Genomic DNA, 19,516 nt, shown 5'->3' with positions numbered 1-19,516 from the left:
GTTAATAACACTTCAAACATTTCTTACATTAATTTCCAGTCAGAGAGCTGGACATCACTACAGGAGTTCCTCAGGGTCGTGTCCGAGGCCCAACCATCTTTAGTTGCCTCATCAATTACCTTCCCTCCATCATTAGGTCAGAAATGGGGACATTCGCTGCTGATTGCACAATGTTCAGCACCATTTGTGATACCTCAGATACTGAAGCCCATATGCAGCATGACTTAGATAACATTTCGGCTTGAGTTGATAAATGGCATGTAACAATGGAGCCACACTACTGCCAGGCAATGACCATCTCCAGGGAGAGAGAATCCAACCATCTCCCCTTGACATTCAATGGCACTACTAAACTTGACTTCCCCACTATTAACATCCTGGGGGTTACCACTGACCAGAAACTGGACTGAACCAGCTATAAATACCATGGCTACAAGAGAGTATTCTGCAGAATTCACCTGATTGTTGAATTCTGCAGAGAGTAATTCACCTCCTGTCTCCTTAGCCACCATCTACAGGTCCTCTACACAAGAAGCTGGACACCATCCAGGACAAAACAGCCAACTTGGTTGGCACCCCATCAACCACCGTCAACATTAACTCCCTCCACCACCTAGGTTCAGTGGCAACAGTGTGTACCATCTACAAGGTACAACTCACCAAGGCTCCTTAGACAGCACCTCCAAACCCACATCACTCATCATCCTGACTTGGAAATATACTGCTGTTCCTTCACTGTCCCTGGTCAAAATCCTGGAACTTCCTCTATAACAGCATCGTGGGTGATCCTATAGCTCAGGGACTACAGCTGTCTGAAATGGCAGCTCACCATCAGCTTCTCAAGAACAATTAGGGACAGACAATAAATGCTGCTCTAGCCAGCAATGCCCACATCTCTTAACAGAATTAAGCTAGCCATCCATTTAATTTGCTATTTGTATGACCTTGCGGTATTTAATGACTTTCCATATTTGACTACAACAACAGTCAATATATAACAGAAGAGAAAATGCTGGAAAATCTCAGCAGGTCTGGCAGCATCTGTAAGGAGAGAAAAGAGCTGACGTTTCGAGTCCAGATGACCCTTTGTCAAAGCGTCCAGCATCCGCAGTAATTTGCTTTTAACAGTCAATATATTTAGCCTTGCAATGCAATTCTTTTTTCTTTTCCTGGGACACTGGTTACAGCTAGGTTTCATGTAGGCTTTGATTTAAATCAAATATAATGGAAGGCAGCAGTAGCAAGTAAGGATACTTTCTGTTTCGTTTTACCCAGATTCTACTAACAGGAGTTAATGGCATCAAGGCATGAATTCCCTCTGCCCTAGAGATGGCGAATAACAAGAATCCCAATTGCCATTGACTAGTCTATCCCCTCCGGGTGGCATAAATGAGCCCAGCTTGCTGATTAATCATCAAATGTGTACAGATCTCACAGGCTCAGTTATCAGCTTACCTAGTTCACCCCAGGGACTTGGTTCTAAAATACCATTAGGAGAGTTTCATCTTGCAGCTGGCCCCAAAGAAACACATTTTAGCTCCTCACAGATCCTTCAAGAAGACAGTGACATTAGAAAGCTTTAAAGCTTAGATTTGAGCTCCTGCTCATGTCATCTACATACTGTGCCACAAAAGACACGGCTAATAGACTGATTCTCTCCAGGATACTGAGGTAGGTCATTTCATTTTTTGTCAAAAACCTAACTCTCAGCTTTACTTTCAGTCCTACAAGTGGGAAAAAGTAGCTCTTCTGAGGAATGCCATGGCATGCTGAAGCAAGGATACTAATCCTAACGTTTTACATACTGCCACCTAACCCTACATTGGAACTCTGGGCTTAATCATCTGCCTACAGTTACAAAAAAGTGTTCTTTCATCCTAGAGGCTGAAATGGGTGCCCAGGCAAATCAACAGTTGGGATAAATTTAACCTTCCAACTTAGTACTGCATTTGGAGCCACGAGCCAACTTTTTCCATTGCTTAGCCAATTGTTGAAGGTGGTGAGTGGAGAGTTTTGAATCCAGAGGTGAATCTGCTAATAACATAATACCTTCAGCAAAAGAACACCACATTGCTTTCTGAAATGTGTGGCACAAATACTCCGAAGCTGTCTTTCCTGCTGTGATTCAACATAGCAAATCGTGCCTTACGAGCCTGGTGGAGTTCTTTGAAAATGTGACTAAACGCATTGACGAAGGAAAAGCGGTAGATGTGGTTTACATGGACTTCAGCAAGGCGTTCAATAAGGTCCCCCATGCAAGACTTCTCGAGAAAGTGAGAGGGCATGGGATCCAAGGGGCTGTTGCCTTGTGGATCCAGAACTGGCTTGCCTGCAGAAGGCAGAGAGTAGTTGTAGATGGGTCTTTTTCTGAATGGAGGTCGGTCACCAGTGGAGTGCCCCAGGGATCTGTTCTGGGACCCTTGATGTTTGTCATTTTCATAAATGACCTGGATGAGGAAGTGGAGGGATGGGTTGGTAAGTTTGCCGACGACACGAAGGTTGGTGGTGTTGTGGATAGTTTGGAGGGATGTCAGAAGCTGCAGCGTGACATAGATAGGATGTAAGACTGGGCGGAGAAGTGGCAGATGGACTTCAACCCGGATAAATGTGTAGTGGTCCATTTTGGCAGGTCAAATGGGATGAAGGAGTATAATATCAAGGGTAAGACTCTTAGCAGTGTAGAGGATCAGAAGGACCTTGGGGTCCGGGTCCATAGGACTCTTAAATCGGCCTCGCAGGTAGAGGAGGTGGTTAAGAAGGCGTATGGTGTGCTGGCCTTCATCAATCAAGGGATTGAGTTTAGGAGTCGGGAGATAATGATGCAGCTTTATAAGACCCTCGTCAGGCCCCACTTAGAGTACTGTGCTCAGTTCTGGTCGCCTCATTATAGGAGGGATGTGGAAATGATTGAAAGGGTGCAGAGAAGATTTACAAGGATGTTGCCTGGATTGGTTGGCATGCCTTATGAGGATAGGTTGAGGGAGCTCGGTCTTTTCTCCTTGGAGAGACGAAGGATGAGAGGTGACCTGGTAGAGGTGTACAAGATGTTGAGAGGTATAGATCGGGTGGATTCTCGGAGGCTTTTTCCCAGGGCTGAAATGGCTGCTACGAGAAGACACAGGTTTAAGGTGCTGGGAAGTAGGTACAGAGGAGATGTCAGGGGTAAGTTTTTCACTCAGAGGGTGGTGGGTGAGTGGAATTGGCTGCAGTCAGTGGTGGTGGAGGCAAACTCGATAGGGTCTTTTAAGAGACTTCTGGATGAGTACATGGAACTTAATAGGATTGAGGGTTATAGGTAAGCCTAGGTAGGTAGGGACATGACCGGCGCAACTTGTGGGCCGAAGGGCCTGTTTGTGCTGTATTATTTCTATGTTCTATCGCAGTGGCTGTATCCTGAAATTACCACTAAATTCAAACTCTGGGTTTTTATTTGGCTGAAAAAAAATTTTTAAAGTTTTTTTTAGGCTAACGAAACTCGATCTTTCGACATTTTTCTGTCTACTACATGTGCTATTAGAGGAAGTTAAAGGCTCTTTAATTTTAGTCGAGAAACGGTTAAGAAAAAATGGGTAGAAAAAAGTAACATTGAAGATGGAACATCAAAATAGAACAGGAGAAATTAATAGAATTATTAGATTAGAATTATTAGGGGTGGCACAGTGGTTAGCACTGCTGCCTCACAGCACCAGGGACCCAGGTTCGATTCCTGGCTTAGGTCACTGTCTGCGTGGGTTTCCTCCAGGTGCTCCGGTTTCTTCCCATAGTCCAAAGATATGCGGGTTAGGTGGATTGGCCATGCTAAATTTCCCTTTAGTGTCAGGGGGGACTAGCTAGGGTAAGTGCATGGGGTTATGGGATAGGGCCTGGGTAGGATTGTGGTCAGTGCGGACTCGATGGGCCGAATGACCTCCTTCTGCACTGTACGATTCGATGGTTCTGGAACAGCAGGAGGAAACTAGAAGGACAGTTCAAGCAGAATTGTTAAGTACGAGTTCTAAAGGGTTAATATTCCAGTAACACCATAAACCTTGATATCAGAGTAATTTTATTATATCAGTCTTATTTTAGTGCTGCAGTGTGGGAGCTGAAAATTGGATTAGTTAATGCACTAAAAATTGAAGCAGTTTTATTGTTGATACAATAAAGGAGAGTTTTCTCAGCTATTGTTGTATGTTAAGCTTTATGATACTGAAATAGGACAGCCACTTGATTTAAAGGGGGATGAAAACCTTGGTTACGATATTGCAATGTCCTTGATGAAGCACATTCAATTCTTTATCAGAGTTGTCAGTTTCTCTTGAATGTCAGGGCAGACAGTTAGAATCATCAATAGCGACATAATGGGTAAACTATTTGAATATATGGAGCCATGTTTAAGAGTGACATGTATCAAATTAGATTATCATGGGGAGATGGCGGCATAGTAGTAACCACTGGACTAATAATACGGAGGCTCGGGCAAATTTATGCAGGATGGAAGGCCAGAAGAGAGAGCATCAAGGTACTCAAGCCTGGAGGTGACAAAAGTTTCAGTGCTGGAAGGTTAAGTTACAGTTGGAGGCAAATTATACTACTGATTGGGAAATAAATGGTCTGGGTGATCGATGGGAAGCAAGGTTTACAGCAAAGCTCAGGGTCATACTGAATGGCACGCTTGTAATCAGTCTGGTTCAGCTTGGAAAAGTCAATACAGACAAGGATAGATCAGTGACAAGACAATAGCGTCTGTGGTCGAGGCAGAAGACGACAATTTTGATCTTCTCAATGTTGAACTGGAGAAAGAAGACGCATGGGATACTTGCCTTTATTAGCCGATATGGCCCAGTAGACCACTCAGCTCAAGGGCAATTAGGGATGGGTAATAAATACTGGCCCAGCCAATGAATTCCACATCCCATAAATGAATAAAAATATATTAAGAGCAAGGAAGTTATGATGGAGCTGTATAAAATGCTCAAGAGGCCCAGCTAGAGTAGTGTAGTTTTTTAAAATTAATTTTATGGGATGTAGGTGTCACTGACTAGGCCAGCATATATTGTCCACTCCTAGGTGGTGGTGAGCTACTGACGTCGTCTCATTCACCACACCCCCTGCACCGATGAACAGTGGTGGCAGCCATGTGTACCACCTACAAGATGCACTGCAGGAACTCACCAAGGCTCCTTAGGTAGCACCTTCTAAATTCACGAACACTACCATCTACAAAGACAAGAACAGCAGATACCCGGGAACATCAGCACCTGGAGATTCTCCTCCAAGTCACTCACCATCCTGACTTGGAAATATATCACCGTTCCTTCACTATCACTAGGTCAAGGTCCTGGAATCCCCTCGCTAACAGCACATTGGGTGTACCTACATCACAGGGACTACAACGGTTCAAAAAAGCAGCTCACCACCACCACCTTCTCAAGGGGATCTAGGGATCCCTGAATGCTGGCCTAGTCAGCAACATCCACATCATTTAAACATTTTTTATATAATGTCCATGAGTTGGCCAACAGAGATATTGCAGGACGATGGCATGGCCACCCATGTTGAATGCTGTGGAGAGGCTGAAGAGGACAAGGAGGGTTAATATACTCTTAGCAGTCATGATAGACTTTACTGTTGAACTTACAGCAGACTGCATATTCCGGGAAACTATGGTTCACTGATCGACAGCCCATACATTTCTTACTCGAAACTGGCATCAGAAAGGATTCACAAAAAGATGTAAAGGTACTGAAGTTGTTTGTAATCAATGACCATTGACTTAGATAGGCCAATCAAGACAATACAACATACAGCTCTAAGAAAAGGGTTCCTACAATCAGAAGTTGAAGCTGCTGAACTTTGCAGAAATACTCTCAACACTATCTTTTTGAGTAGAACACTTGATATTGAGGTACAGAGTAATTTTAGTCACTCGGTCGTGAAGGGGCACAATATTCATATCAACTGATGCTGTAATATAGCAGAAACCTAACGCTGACAATGCTGTATGATTTGTTTATCAGCTTTACTGAATCCTACTTTTGATATGTTTATTTAACTGGGCTGAGAATTAAAAACAGGATAGGATAACTTTAGGATAAATCAACAGGATAGAGAAAAGGTGGACAAGATATTTTGCTAGGCATTCTGAATGATGTGCAACCTCCGCCATGTAAAAGTAGAGAAGTTGGAGAAGTGGATCATATTTTCTGTCTGATGTGAGGCAACACAGATATAATGGGGATAATATTTTGCTACAAACATACATGTACTTATCATTCTTTTCAATAAAAGACTGCTAATATTGCAACAATCAAATGAGCACTTTTAAGTATATCAGTAAAATAATGGATACAATGACTTGGAATAACTGAAAAGAGCTGGGATTAGGTCACACAGTTTCAGTTGAACAATTGTTTTGTTAATTAATTCACATGATTTAAAAATATCTGTTTGAAACTGAAGTCACCTGCTCAGCTGTGAAGAGTGGTTCATCGTTTATACAAGAGACGATAATGGAATGCATGTCCAACTGATCCCGTAGCTCCTCGTCATCAGAAAGATCAAGGTTAAGGTTATCATTCAGCTAGAAAACAAAAATAAAATCAATGTTTAAATTGCCTAATCTTTGCTCACCGGAAAGCTAATAAATCAAAGTCTTCATTTATAATTCATCATATCTTTCACTTGCTTTTGTTCATTGCTGACATTTTACTGCAGCCAATCATTAGTCTATGTTGTACCACACAGGTATCAATAAAGACCATATGTGACTACTTAAGAACATAAGAACATAATAAACAGGAGCAGGAGTAGGCCATCTAGCCCCTCGAGCCTGCCCCGCCATTCAATAAGATCATGGCTGATCTGACGTGGATCAGTACCACTTACCCGCCTGATCCCCATAACCCTTAATTCCCTTACCGATCAGGAATCCATCCATCCGCGCTTTAAACATATTCAGTGAGGTAGCCTCCACCACCTCAGTGGGCAGAGAATTCCAGAGATTCACCACCCTCTGGGAGAAGAAGTTCCTCCTCAACTCTGTCTTAAACCGACCCCCCTTTATTTTGAGGCTGTGTCCTCTAGTTTTAACTTCCTTACTAAGTGGAAAGAATCTCTCCGCCTCCACCCTATCCAGCCCCCGCATTATCTTATAAGTCTCCATAAGATCCCCCCTCATCCTTCTAAACTCCAACGAGTACAAACCCAATCTCCTCAGCCTCTCCTCATAATCCAAACCCCTCATCTCCGGTATCAACCTGGTGAACCTTCTCTGCACTCCCTCCAATGCCAATATATCCTTCCTCATATAAGGGGACCAATACTGCACACAGTATTCCAGCTGCGGCCTCACCAATGCCCTGTACAGGTGCATCAAGACATCCCTGCTTTTATATTCTATCCCCCTCGCAATATAGGCCAACATCCCATTTGCCTTCTTGATCACCTGTTGTACCTGCAGACTGGGCTTTTGCGTCTCATGCACAAGGACCCCCAGGTCCCTTTGCACGGTAGCATGTTTTAATTTGTTTCCATTGAGATAGTAATCCCATTTGTTATTATTTCCTCCAAAGTGTATAACCTCGCATTTATCAACGTTATACTCCATTTGCCATATCCTCGCCCACTCACTCAGCCTGTCCAAATCTCTCTGCAGATCTTCTCCGTCCTCCACACGATTCACTTTTCCACTTATCTTTGTGTCGTCTGCAAACTTCGTTACCCTACACTCCGTCCCCTCCTCCAGATCATCTATATAAATGGTAAACAGTTGCGGCCCGAGTACCGATCCCTGCGGCACGCCACTACTTGAAATGCAATGCTGCTCCAAATAGTGGCTTATGGGATAAGCCAGGTGGCTTTGTATTTGTGCTACAAAGTAAGGATTTAATTTGTTCATACAGCTTGGAGAAAGGCAACAAAAGCTGGTAAACTGTAATCTAGTATCAGGAATAAGTATTTCAGATGATTATCGAAAGATACTCAATTAGACAACCTACACCTATCTGCAGGATTGAAAATTAGGCTGATCTTTACTGGGACCTAGGATATTGTTTGCTGATGAAACAGCTAATTACTGATAGTCATTCTCTCCAGGTTTAGAGATCCAAACCATCAGCAGTCATGAAAATTAAAGGTTTTTCTTATAAGTCACTTGTAAATTTCCAACTATTCAACCACTGGCCCTCCATTCCCTCAACATTTCTGCAGCTACCAATCTGTTCAATCGCACCCTCACCTCCACCTCTGATGCTCTTTCCCTGCCTGTTTCCCTGGTACATTCCTCAACTCTGCTCCCTGACGTCCATGGGACATGAATGATAATGGTGGACACATCTGGCTGGATCACAAGACACTATCGTGTCCTGCTCTCTTCTGTCAAAAACTGCTCAACCTGGAATACAAAGATAAGCCCTGGCTTCTCTGCTCTATTATGACAAAGTGCCAAAGGACTCGAAATGTTAACTCGACTTTCTCTCCTGACAGATGCTACCAGGCCTGCAGGGTTTTCCCAGCATCCTCTGTTCTTGCTACAGATTCCAACATTTTTATTTTGAAACCCCTCTTCCCCACCTCCAAAAACAAATATGAGGAGCTCATGAACTCTGGTCACTAAGATGGAGAATATCCATTCAGCTGTCTCTGCCACTTCTCTCCATTCCTCAACCCATCAAACGTTCAAAGTGTCACTTGTCCCCTCGCCATAATCTTGCACTTTTCTCTATATCCTGTTTTGCCTCTAGGAGCTTCTTGTCCGTGAAACCAGCCCTTGCTTCATGGATCCTATCCCCACAAAACTGCTGACCACCCAAATTAACTTCTTGGTCCTCACAGAAGCTAATATTCATAACTGTTCACTCTCCTCAGGCGCTCTTCCCCTTATAATGTGGTCATCATCCCTCTTTCAAAAACCCACCCATGACCCTCTGTCCTTGCAAATTACTGCCCCATCCTTTCCTCTCCAAAGCCCCTGAACAAGTAGTCAATTCCCAAATCGGGGCCCATCTTCCTCAAAACTCTACTTGGATCCCTTTCAACAGGTTTTGGTACAACACTGAATGGTCCTAATCAAAATCAGTAATTCACATGTAGGAACGTAGAACTTAGGAACAGCAATAGACATTTCAAGCCTGTTCCATCATTTAATAAGATTGTGGGTGGAATTTTCTCAAAAACATTCTGAGGGTCGAATGGGCGAGAAAACAGTAGGGTTTTTCAACGAGTAAGTAATGTGCAACACCCCATCACATCTCAATTGCCGCCCTGGCTGATCGCCACCCCCAAGCCCCGATTGTTGCCCCCACTGTTTAAGCACCCCCCCTCCCTCCCAACAGGCTCCACCCATCATGGCCCTGCCCCTTCAGGCACAATCCCCTCCATGCCCCATGCACATTGCCTTTAAGTGAAGTAAAGCAGACATCCTTCGGCAAACTAACAACTAAAAAAAATTAAAGTACAAAAACAATTTCATTCATAGACTATTAATATTTTAAATGTATTATTAGCAATAGCCAACAGCAACGAATAGACTATTTAAATCAGGACCAGATCAGAATACACAAGCATTCTCTCTGAAGCACTGTTGACAGTGGAAAAGTATTTAAAAATACTTCAGATTTCCTTTTATCTCAGGGACATTAACGAGGTTACAATTCACCAACTGGAATGGAAGAATTTCATAAGTAAGATGAAAGATGAACTCTCAGAGCCATGCTCTGCTACGTCTTGCCTCAAACTTCTGTGTAACCTGCAGAAAAAGGATTCACGGTCCAGAAACTAACAGTATACCAATAGAAGACCACAGGTCTAGGCTCATGGGGAGACTAGCTACATGGAAGATATATGGAAACTGGTGTTACTGAGAGTGCTATACCAAAAGAACTTTGTACTTTCAGGAAGTAAAGAAAATTTGGTAAAACTCAAGGGGAGTTAGTTAGAGAGTTTATCTTGATCTGTTCGGAAAAATCTATCGATTTTTTTTTACTACCTACTTTGCTATTATTAATCCCCTCCGATTAATGAGGGGAAAGACACTTAATGCTAAAGGCGGCACGGTAGCACAGTGGTTAGCACTGCTGCTTCACAGCTCCAGGGACCTGGGTTCGATTCCCGGCTTGGGTCACTGTCTGTGTGGAGTTTGCACATTCTCCTCGTGTCTGCGTGGGTTTCCTCCAGGTGCTCCGGTTTCCTCCCACAGTCCAAAGATGTGCGGGTTAGGTTGATTGGCCATGCTAAAATTGCCCCTTGGTGTCCTGAGATGTGTAGGTTAGAGGGATTAGCAGGTAAATGTGTAGGGATATGGGGGTAGGGCCTGGGTGGGATTGTGGTCGGTGCAGACTCGATGGGCCGAATGGCCTGTTTCTGCACTGTAGGGTTTCTATGATTTCTATGATTAAAGCCTTTTAAAGTCACAGTAACAGAGTTTTACAGCACAAAGAGGCCATTCGGCCAATCATATCTGTGCCGGCCATCAACACCCATCTACTCTAACCCCATTTTTCAGCACTTGTTCCCATAACTTTGTATGCAATGGCTCATCTAAATGCTTCTTAAACGCTGCAAGGGTTCCAGATTTCCACCACCAAATGGGTGAAAATGTTTTTCCTCTAATCCCCTCTAAATCTTCTGTTCCTTACCTTAAATCTACACCCCTGGTTATTGACCCTTCCACTAAGAGAAGTTTCTTCCTATCTACCCCTATCCATGTCCCTCAATTTTGTACACCTTGATGAGGTTCCTCCCTCATCCTTCTCCGCTCTAAGGAAAACAATCCCATCCTATCCCGCTCTCTTCATAGCTGAAATGCTCCAGCCCAGGCAACATGCTGGCGAATCTCCTCTGCACTCTTTCAAGTGCAACCACATGTTCTATGTTCTATATGTTCACATATTTCCTAGCGTGGTGACCAGAACTGTGCATAGTGCTCTAGTTGTGGCCCTACAAGTGTTTTATGCAGCTTAACCTCCCTGCTCTTAAATTCTATGCCTCAGCTAATAAAGACAAGTATACCAAATATCTTTTTAACCATCTTATCTACCTATCTTGCTGCCTTCAGGGATCTTTAGATATGCACCTCAAGGACCCTCTGTACTTCCTGGTGTCCTACATGTTCTTAAAATGTGCATTGGACAAGGAAAGTCCTAGCACTATACCAGTTATCTTCTAAATGACAAACAAAAAATGATATGGCAGCAGACTATGGAAGGAAGAGCTGAACTCATAAGAGTCAGGTCTCGGTTAGTTAGTGAAGTGTTGCAAATACAGTTCAGTTCTGCTGGCTTTCTACATACATCAAACAATACTGCGGAATGCATGCAATACTGACAGTGGAGATGATATGCCGGCATTTCAGAACCACTCAACAGAAAATTCAATAACGTAAATGTGAATTTTGTCTATTGAGGATGAAATGATGGCTCCACTGTTCACAGGAAATCGCTGATGTCTGATCCACATGTACTTCAGGGTCATTGCTTATTTTCCTTGTATCAAAATCATTTGAATCCTACTTTGTTTGCTATTTTCAGCCTTAAGATACTGTGGCAAAGACTGAACAGACAATGTACTAGAAGTCAAAAATTTTAGTACTCAAACAGAATATAAATCTTTCTATATCTCTGCCTCACAACTCACTTATTACAGATTGAACCTGGACACAATGATGGCATTTCCACAAAAGAGTAAGAGATTAGGGGCAGAATTTTATGGGAAAAATTCTAAATACTGAACTAGCATGAAAATGGGAGAGTTTCAGATCCGTTTTCTTGGGTGCGTCCAAAATTACATTCTTCTGCACTTAGACAAGTAAAAAATGGACTAGACCATTTCTAGCCACTAGATGGAGTAGACAGGGCTTAAATCGCCAGTCGGCCTGCTTTAGCAGCAGAAGGAGCTATTGCACATGTGCAAACATCTGTGGCTGCAAATTCACAATTGCAACAAACAAGAGGGCTGGCGGGTCTGAGAGAGAGAGAGCACAAGCGAGTGCTATCAGGCCTCTGCTGCTGCAGCTGGCCTTGACCAGCCCCCAGTTATTGTGGGGGCCCGCAGCTGATCACAAGCCCCATATCGTCCAGAAATATCCCCCCCACTGCCCTGACTGATCGCCGTCACTCCTCTCCCTCCCACTGATTGCAATGCAGAGTCACAGCGGCTTCCTCTCCCCACTGATTGTGACGCAGAGTGGCAGCAAGCCCCCTCCCTCCCTACCCAATCGGCCCGCCCTGGCCTCACCCCTTCAGGTCTCACCCCCTGGCATTGCCCACCGGGCAGTGCCAGGATGCCAAGCTGGCAATTACCCTTGAGCTCTCCAGGGGGCCTCAATAGCCTCCGATTGTGTCCTGGGCTCATTAAATCTATGTCAAATACATTTTAAATAAATTTAAATACTTTATTTAGCTTCACGCCAGAAATGGTCGAGAGGCTGAATGCATCAGATATCCAGTGCCAGTGGGATCGCGAGAGGGGAGGAATGGGGTGCAAGCCTGATTTCTTGGCTCTTGCGCTATTTTACCGGCTCACCCTGCCCATCGATGGGCGAGGTGAACCAGTGAAATCAACCCCTATGGGCTCGGGTCCTATTCCAGACAACCAGGAAAATCAAGGCATGGGGTGGCATAGTGGCACAGTGGTTAGCACTGCTGCCTCACAGCACCAGGGACCCGGGTTCAGTTCCAACCTTGGATCATTTGAGTGTGCGGAGTTTGCACATTCTCCCCATGTCTGCGTGGGTTACCTCCGGGTGCTCCAGTTTCCTCCCACACTCCAAAGATATGTGGGTACGGTTGATTGGCCATGCTAAATTGCCCCTTAGTATCAGGGAGACCAGCAGGGAAATAGGTGAGGTTATGGAGATGGGGCCTGGGTGGGATTGTCCTCGGTGCAGGCTTGATGGGCCAAATGGCCTCCTGCTGCACTGTAGGGATTCTATGATATCTTTCTTTCTCGCTTGCACCATTTATGAGGTGCCTGGTTAACTTGGTCGACAACATCCCTCATGCAAGCAACACCTATACTTGTACTGTCAGTTATCCTTTGACATTTAAATATTATAATCAGCCTCGCGTCCTGGACACGAGGCTGATCACACCGGCAATCCAGTGCCGGCAAGATCGCTCACCCCACCCATCGACTGGCGTGATGAGACAATAAGGGCGCCCCCATAGGTTATACATAATATACATTTTGAAAGTTCCTTTGAACACAACTCATAGAAAGTAAATGGAAAATATAAAAATCAAAGTATATCCATTGGAATTTGAAAATAACCCATTTGAGCATGAAGTAATCCTGGATACTCAGTTCAAATTGTGAAATAAAAATCTAAAGCTTGGCAGGAGACCATGCGCTTCCACCTTTGTTCTTAGTTTTTTTAAAAATAGGCAGTGATTATATTATTACATAGAACATAGAAAAGCTACAGCACAAACAGGCCCTTCGGCCCACAAGTTGTGCCGAACATGTCCCTACCTACTAGGCTTACCTATAACCCTCTATCTTACTAACTTCCATGAACTTATCCAAAAGTCTCTTAAAAGACCCTATCGAATTCGCCTCCACCACCACTACCGGCAGCCGATTCCACGCACCCACCACCCACTGAGTGAAAAACTTACCCCCAAGTGAGAAGGGACGGGGATTTAAAACAGGAATTTCGGGAGCTGGGCTGGAAGCTGAGAGCCAAGACAAAACATGTGGTCATCTCTGGTACGTTACCGGTGCCACGTGATAGCGAGTTGAGGAACAGGGAGAGAGTGCAGTTAAACATGTGGTTGCAGGGATGGTGTAGGAGGGAGGGTTTCAGATACATGGATAATTGGAACACATTCTGGGGAAGGTGGGACCTGTACAAACAGGACGGGGTGCACCTGAACCAGAGGGGCACCAATATCCTGGGAGGGAAATTTGCTACGACTCTTCAGGGGGATTTAAACTAATTTGTCAGGGGAGTGGGAAAAGGAGTTGTAGTCCAGAAGTCAGTGTTGAGGGTGGTGAGGTACTGGGGAAGGTATCAAGGTCAAGGGTGGGTACCGGTAGACAGGAAGGTGGGTTGAAGTGTGTCTACTTCAATGCAAGGAGCATCCGGAACAAAGTAGATGAACTTGGGGCGCGGATTGGTACTTGGGACTACGATGTTGTGGCCATTACGGAGACGTGGGTAGAACAAGGACAGGAATGGTTGTTGGACGTTCCGGGGTATAGATGTTTCAGTAAGCGTAGGGAAGCTGGTAAAAGAGGTGGAGGAGTGGCATTGTTAATCAAGGATAGTCTAACGGCTGCGGAAAGGCACTTCGAGGGGGATCTGCACACTGAGGTAATATGGGCTGAAGTTAGAAATAGGAAAGGCGCGGTCACGTTGTTAGGAGTTTACTATAGGCCCCCAAATAGTAATAGAGATGTGGAGGAAGAAATTGCTAAGCAGATTATGGATAGGTGTGGGGGTCACAGGGTAGTTGTCATGGGGGACTTTAACTTTCCAAATATTGATTGGAACCTTTGTAGGTCAAATAGTTCGGATGGGGCAGTTTTTGTGCAGTGTGTGCAGGAGGGTTTCCTGACACAATATGTGGATAGGCCGACAAGAGGTGAGGCCACATTGGATTTGGTACTGGGAAATGAACCGGGCCAAGTGTTAGATTTGGTTGTGGGAGAGCACTTTGGAGATAGTGACCACAATTCGGTGTCTTTTGTTATTGCAATGGAGAGGGATAGGGCCGTACGGCAGGGCAAGGTTTACAATTGGGGGAGAGGTAATTATGATGTGATTAGGCAAGAATTAGGGGGCATAAGATGGGAACAGAAACTGTCAGGGAAAGGCACTAATGGAAAGTGGAACTTTTTCAAGGAACAAATACTGGGTGTCCTTGATAGGTATGTCCCTGTCAGGCAGGGAGGAAATGGCCGAGTGAGGGAACCATGGTTCACGAAAGAGGTGGAATGTCTTGTGAAAAGGAAGAGGGAAGCTTATGTAGGGATGAGGAAACAAGGTTCAGATGGCTCGATTGAGGGTTACAAGTTAGCAAGGAATGAGCTGAAAAAGGGGCTTAGGAGAGCTAGGAGTGGACATGAGAAGTCTTTGGCGGGTCGGATCAAGGAAAACCCCAAGGCTTTTTACTCTTATGTGAGGAATAAAAGAATGACCAGGGTGAGGTTAGGGCCGGTCAAGGACAGTAGTGGGAACTTGTGTATGCAGTCAGTAGAGATAGGCGAGGTGATGAATGAATACTTTTCTTCAGTGTTCACCAAGGAGAGGGGCCATGTTTTTGAGGAAGAGAAGGTGTTACAGGCTAATAGGCTGGAGGAAATAGTTGTTCGGAGGGAGGATGTACTGGCAGTTTTGAATAAACTGAAGGTCGATAAGTCCCCTGGGCCTGATGAAATATATCCTAGGATTCTTTGGGAGGCAAGGGATGAGATTGCAGAGCCTTTGGCTTTGATCTTTGGATCCTCACTGTCCACGGGGATGGTGCCAGAGGACTGGAGAGTGGTGAATGTTGTTCCTCTGTTTAAGAAAGGGAATAGAAATGACCCTGGTAATTATAGACCGGTTAGTCTTACTTCGGTGGTTGGTAAATTGATGGAAAAGGTCCTTAGGGATGGGATTTACGACCATTTAGAAAGATGCGGATTAATCCGGGATAGTCAGCACGGATTCGTGAAGGGCAAGTCGTGCCTCACAAATTTGATTGAATTTGTTAAGGAGGTAACTAAGTGTGTTGATGAAGGTAGGGCAGTTGATGTCATATACATGGATTTTAGTAAGGCGTTTGATAAGGTCCCCCATGGTCGGCTTATGATGAAAGTAAGGAGGTGTGGGATAGAGGGAAAGTTGGCCGATTGGATAGGTAACTGGCTGTCTGATCGAAGACAGAGGGTGGTGGTGGATGGAAAATTTTCGGATTGGAGGCAGGTTGCTAGCGGAGTGCCACAGGAATCAGTGCTTGGTCCTCTGCTCTTTGTGATTTTTATTAATGACTTAGAGGAGGGGGCTGAAGGGTGGATCAGTAAATTTGCTGATGACACCAAGATTGGTGGAGTAGTGGATGAGGTGGAGGGCTGTTGTAGGCTGCAAAGAGACATAGATAGGATGCAAAGCTGGGCTGAAAAATGGCAAATGGAGTTTAACCCTGATAAATGTGAGGTGATTCATTTTGGTAGGACTAATTTAAATGTGGATTACAGGGTCAAAGGTAGGGTTCTGAAGACTGTGGAGGAACAGAGAGATCTTGGGGTCCATATCCACAGATCTCTGAAGGTTGCCACTCAAGTGGATAGATCTGTGAAGAAGGCCTATAGTGTGTTAGCTTTTATTAACAGGGGGTTGGAGTTTAAGAGCCGTGGGGTTATGCTGCAACTGTACAGGACCTTGGTGAGACCACATTTGGAATATTGTGTGCAGTTCTGGTCACCTCACTATAAGAAGGATGTGGAAGCGCTGGAAAGAGTGCACAGGAGATTTACCAGGATGCTGCCTGGTTTGGAGGGTAGGTCTTATGAGGAAAGGTTGAGGGAGCTAGGGCTGTTCTCTCTGGAGCAGAGGAGGCTGAGGGGTGACTTAATAGAGGTTTATAAAATGATGAAGGGGATAGATAGAGTGAACGTTCAAAGACTATTTCCTTGGGTGGATGGAGCTATTACAAGGGGGCATAACTATAGGGTTTGTGGTGGGAGATATAGGAAGGATATCAAAGGTAGGTTCTTTACGCAGAGAGTGGTTGGGGTGTGGAATGGACTGCTTGCAGTGATAGTGGAGTCAGACACTTTAGGAACATTTAAGCGGTTATTGGATAGGCACATGGAGCACACCAGGATGATAGGGAGTGGGATAGCTTGATCTTGGTTTCAGAAAAAGCTCGGCACAACATCGTGGGCCGAAGGGCCTGTTCTGTGCTGTACTGTTCTATGTTCTAACATCTCCTCTGTACCTACTCCCCAGCACCCTAAACCTGTGACCTCTTATGGCAACCATTTCAGCCCTGCGTAAAAGCCTCTGAGAATCCACTCTATCAATACCTCTCAACATCTTATACACCTCTATCAGGTCACCTCTCGTGCTTCGCCTCTCCAAGGAGAAAAGACCTAACTCTCTCAACCTATCCTCATGAGGCATGTCACCTAATCCAGGCAACATCCTTGTAAATCTCCTCTGCACCCTTTCTATGGCTTCCACATCCTTTCTGTAATGAGGTGACCAGAACTGGGCACAGTACTCCAGGTGGGGTCTGACCAGGATCCTATACAGCTGCAGCATTATCTCCCAATTTCTAAACTCAATTCCTCTATTGAAGGCGGCCAGTATTCCATACGCCTTCTTAACCACAGCCTCCACCTGCGACGCTGCTTTGAGCGTCCTATGAACCCGGACCCCAAGATCCTTCTGATCTTCCACACTGCCAAGCGTCTTACCCTTAATATTATATTCTTTCAACCTATTCGACCTACCAAAATGAACCACCACACACTTATCTGTGTTGAAGTCCATCTGCCACTTCTCCGCCCAGTCTTGCATCTTATCTATGTCTCGTTGCATTACATTTGAAACTTTTGTTCTGTTTCCCCAACTGGCAGAAACTTGACTATTTTCTGTTTAATTCATTACATATCTAATTTGCTAATGAGAATTTGACATATATCCAGGCCAAATTAACTCACTTGGTTGCAAACTGAATGTACCTTTTGTGTTTTGTTTACAAAATAGGTCGATCATGAATTACAGACAACAAACAAATCTATCAGCTTCAAGATTGTGTATCACAGCACAGTGATAATTGGAACCTAAAGTCTTTGCCTTTTGTAGAAAAGTTTAACTCATTCAGATTTATGTTACCTTCTGAATTAAAGTGATTAGTGTCGGCCCTTCTGTTTCTAATATTTAATTGAATGAACAAATTGAGTGCACGGAATAGCAACTTATATAAATAGGGAATTTACCTAAAGTTTGGGGGATAAAGAAATTTATTTTTTGACAAATGAAGGGTAATGGAAAGATAGTCTGTATGGGTTTTGACTTTCAAAAAAAAGTTTTGTTTAAACATATTCCCAACTTCAGATCAATTTGGGATAATTTTTATGGAAGTAATATTTGTTTTGTTTTGTGTGTTATCCATACTGAGTAAATATTAACTCAGGTGTAACTCATGTGAACATGCAAAATCTGTTGTTTTAATTATATGTACTTAAACGTCAAAAAGTTGGCAACTTAATGACTTTCTGTAAAAGGATAAGGACTCTTAAGTGTTCAAGAGTAAGATGATCTGTAGGTGGGGAGGTTGTGCTAAATGTGAGCTTAATTCTGACATGCTTAACGCTGTTTATAAAGTAGTGTCAATATAGAACATAACAGCGCAGTACAGGCCCTTCGGCCCTCGATGTTGCGCCGACCAGTGAAACCAATCTAAAGCCCCTCTAATCTACACTATTCCAGTATCATCCATATGTTTATCCAATAACCATTTGAATGCTCTTAATGTTGACGAGTCCACCACTGCTGCAGGCAGGGCATTCCACGCCCTTACTACTCTGAGTAAAGAACCTACCTCTGACATCTATCCTATATCTATCACCCCTCAATTTAAAGCTATGTCCCCTCTTGTTAGCCATCACCATCCAAGGAAAAAGGCTCTCACTATCCATCCTATCTAATCCTCTGATCATCTTGTATGCCTCTATTAAGTCACCTCTTAACCTTCTTCTCTCTAACGAAAACAACCTCAAGTCCCTCAGCCTTTCCTCATTCGATCTTCCCACCATACCAGGCAACATCCTAGTAAATCTCCTCTGCACCCTTTCCAACGCTTCCACGTCTTTCCTATAATGCAGCGACCAGAACTGTATGCAATACTCCAAGTGCGGCCGCACCAGAGTTTTGTGCAGTTGCAGCATGACCTCATGGTTCCGAAACTCAATCCCTCTACCAATGAAAGCTAATACACCGCATGCCTTCTTAACAACCCTATCAACCTGGGTGCCAACTTTCAGGGATCTATGCACATGGACACCCAGATCCCTCTGTTCATCCACACTATCAAGTATCTTACCATTAGCCCAGTACTCTTTATTCCTGTTACTCCTTCCAAAGTGAATCACCTCACACTTTTCCACATTAAACTCCATTTGCCACCTCTCAGCCCAGCTCTGCAGCTTATCTATGTCCCTCTGTAACCTGCCACTTCCCTCCGCACTGTCTACAACTCCACCGACTTTAGTGTCATCCGCAAATTTACTAATCCATCCTTCTACGTCCTCATCCTGGTCATTTATAAAAATGACAAACAGCAGTGGCCCCAAAACAGATCCTTGCGGTACACCACTAGTAACTGAACTCCAGGATGAATATTTCCAATCAACCACCACTCTCTGTTTTCTTACAGCTAGCCAATTCCTGATCCAAACCGCTAAATCACCCTCAATCCCATGTGTCCGTATTTTCTGCAAAAGCTTACCATGGGGAACCTTATCAAACGCTTTGCTGAAATCCATATACACCACATCAACCGCTTTACCCTCATCCACCTCTTTGGTCACCTTCTCAAAGAAC

The 19,516-nt window shown here is 44.3% G+C and overlaps 1 protein-coding gene across 1 annotated transcript in view; it reads right to left on the bottom strand.

Annotated features, from left to right (window-relative positions):
• fez2b (fasciculation and elongation protein zeta 2b) overlaps window positions 1-19,516 on the bottom strand; it is a 76,608-nt gene that overhangs the window by 34,171 nt on the left and 22,921 nt on the right. The window contains exon 3 of the mRNA XM_078230646.1: window positions 6,446-6,562. Within this exon, the coding sequence (XP_078086772.1) occupies window positions 6,446-6,562 (117 nt within the window). The remainder of the gene's footprint in view (window positions 1-6,445; window positions 6,563-19,516) is intronic.

Source organism: Mustelus asterias, chromosome 15 (assembly GCF_964213995.1).
Source record: "Mustelus asterias chromosome 15, sMusAst1.hap1.1, whole genome shotgun sequence".
NCBI lineage: Eukaryota > Metazoa > Chordata > Chondrichthyes > Carcharhiniformes > Triakidae > Mustelus > Mustelus asterias.
This window is presented reverse-complemented; position numbering and strand designations above follow the sequence as displayed.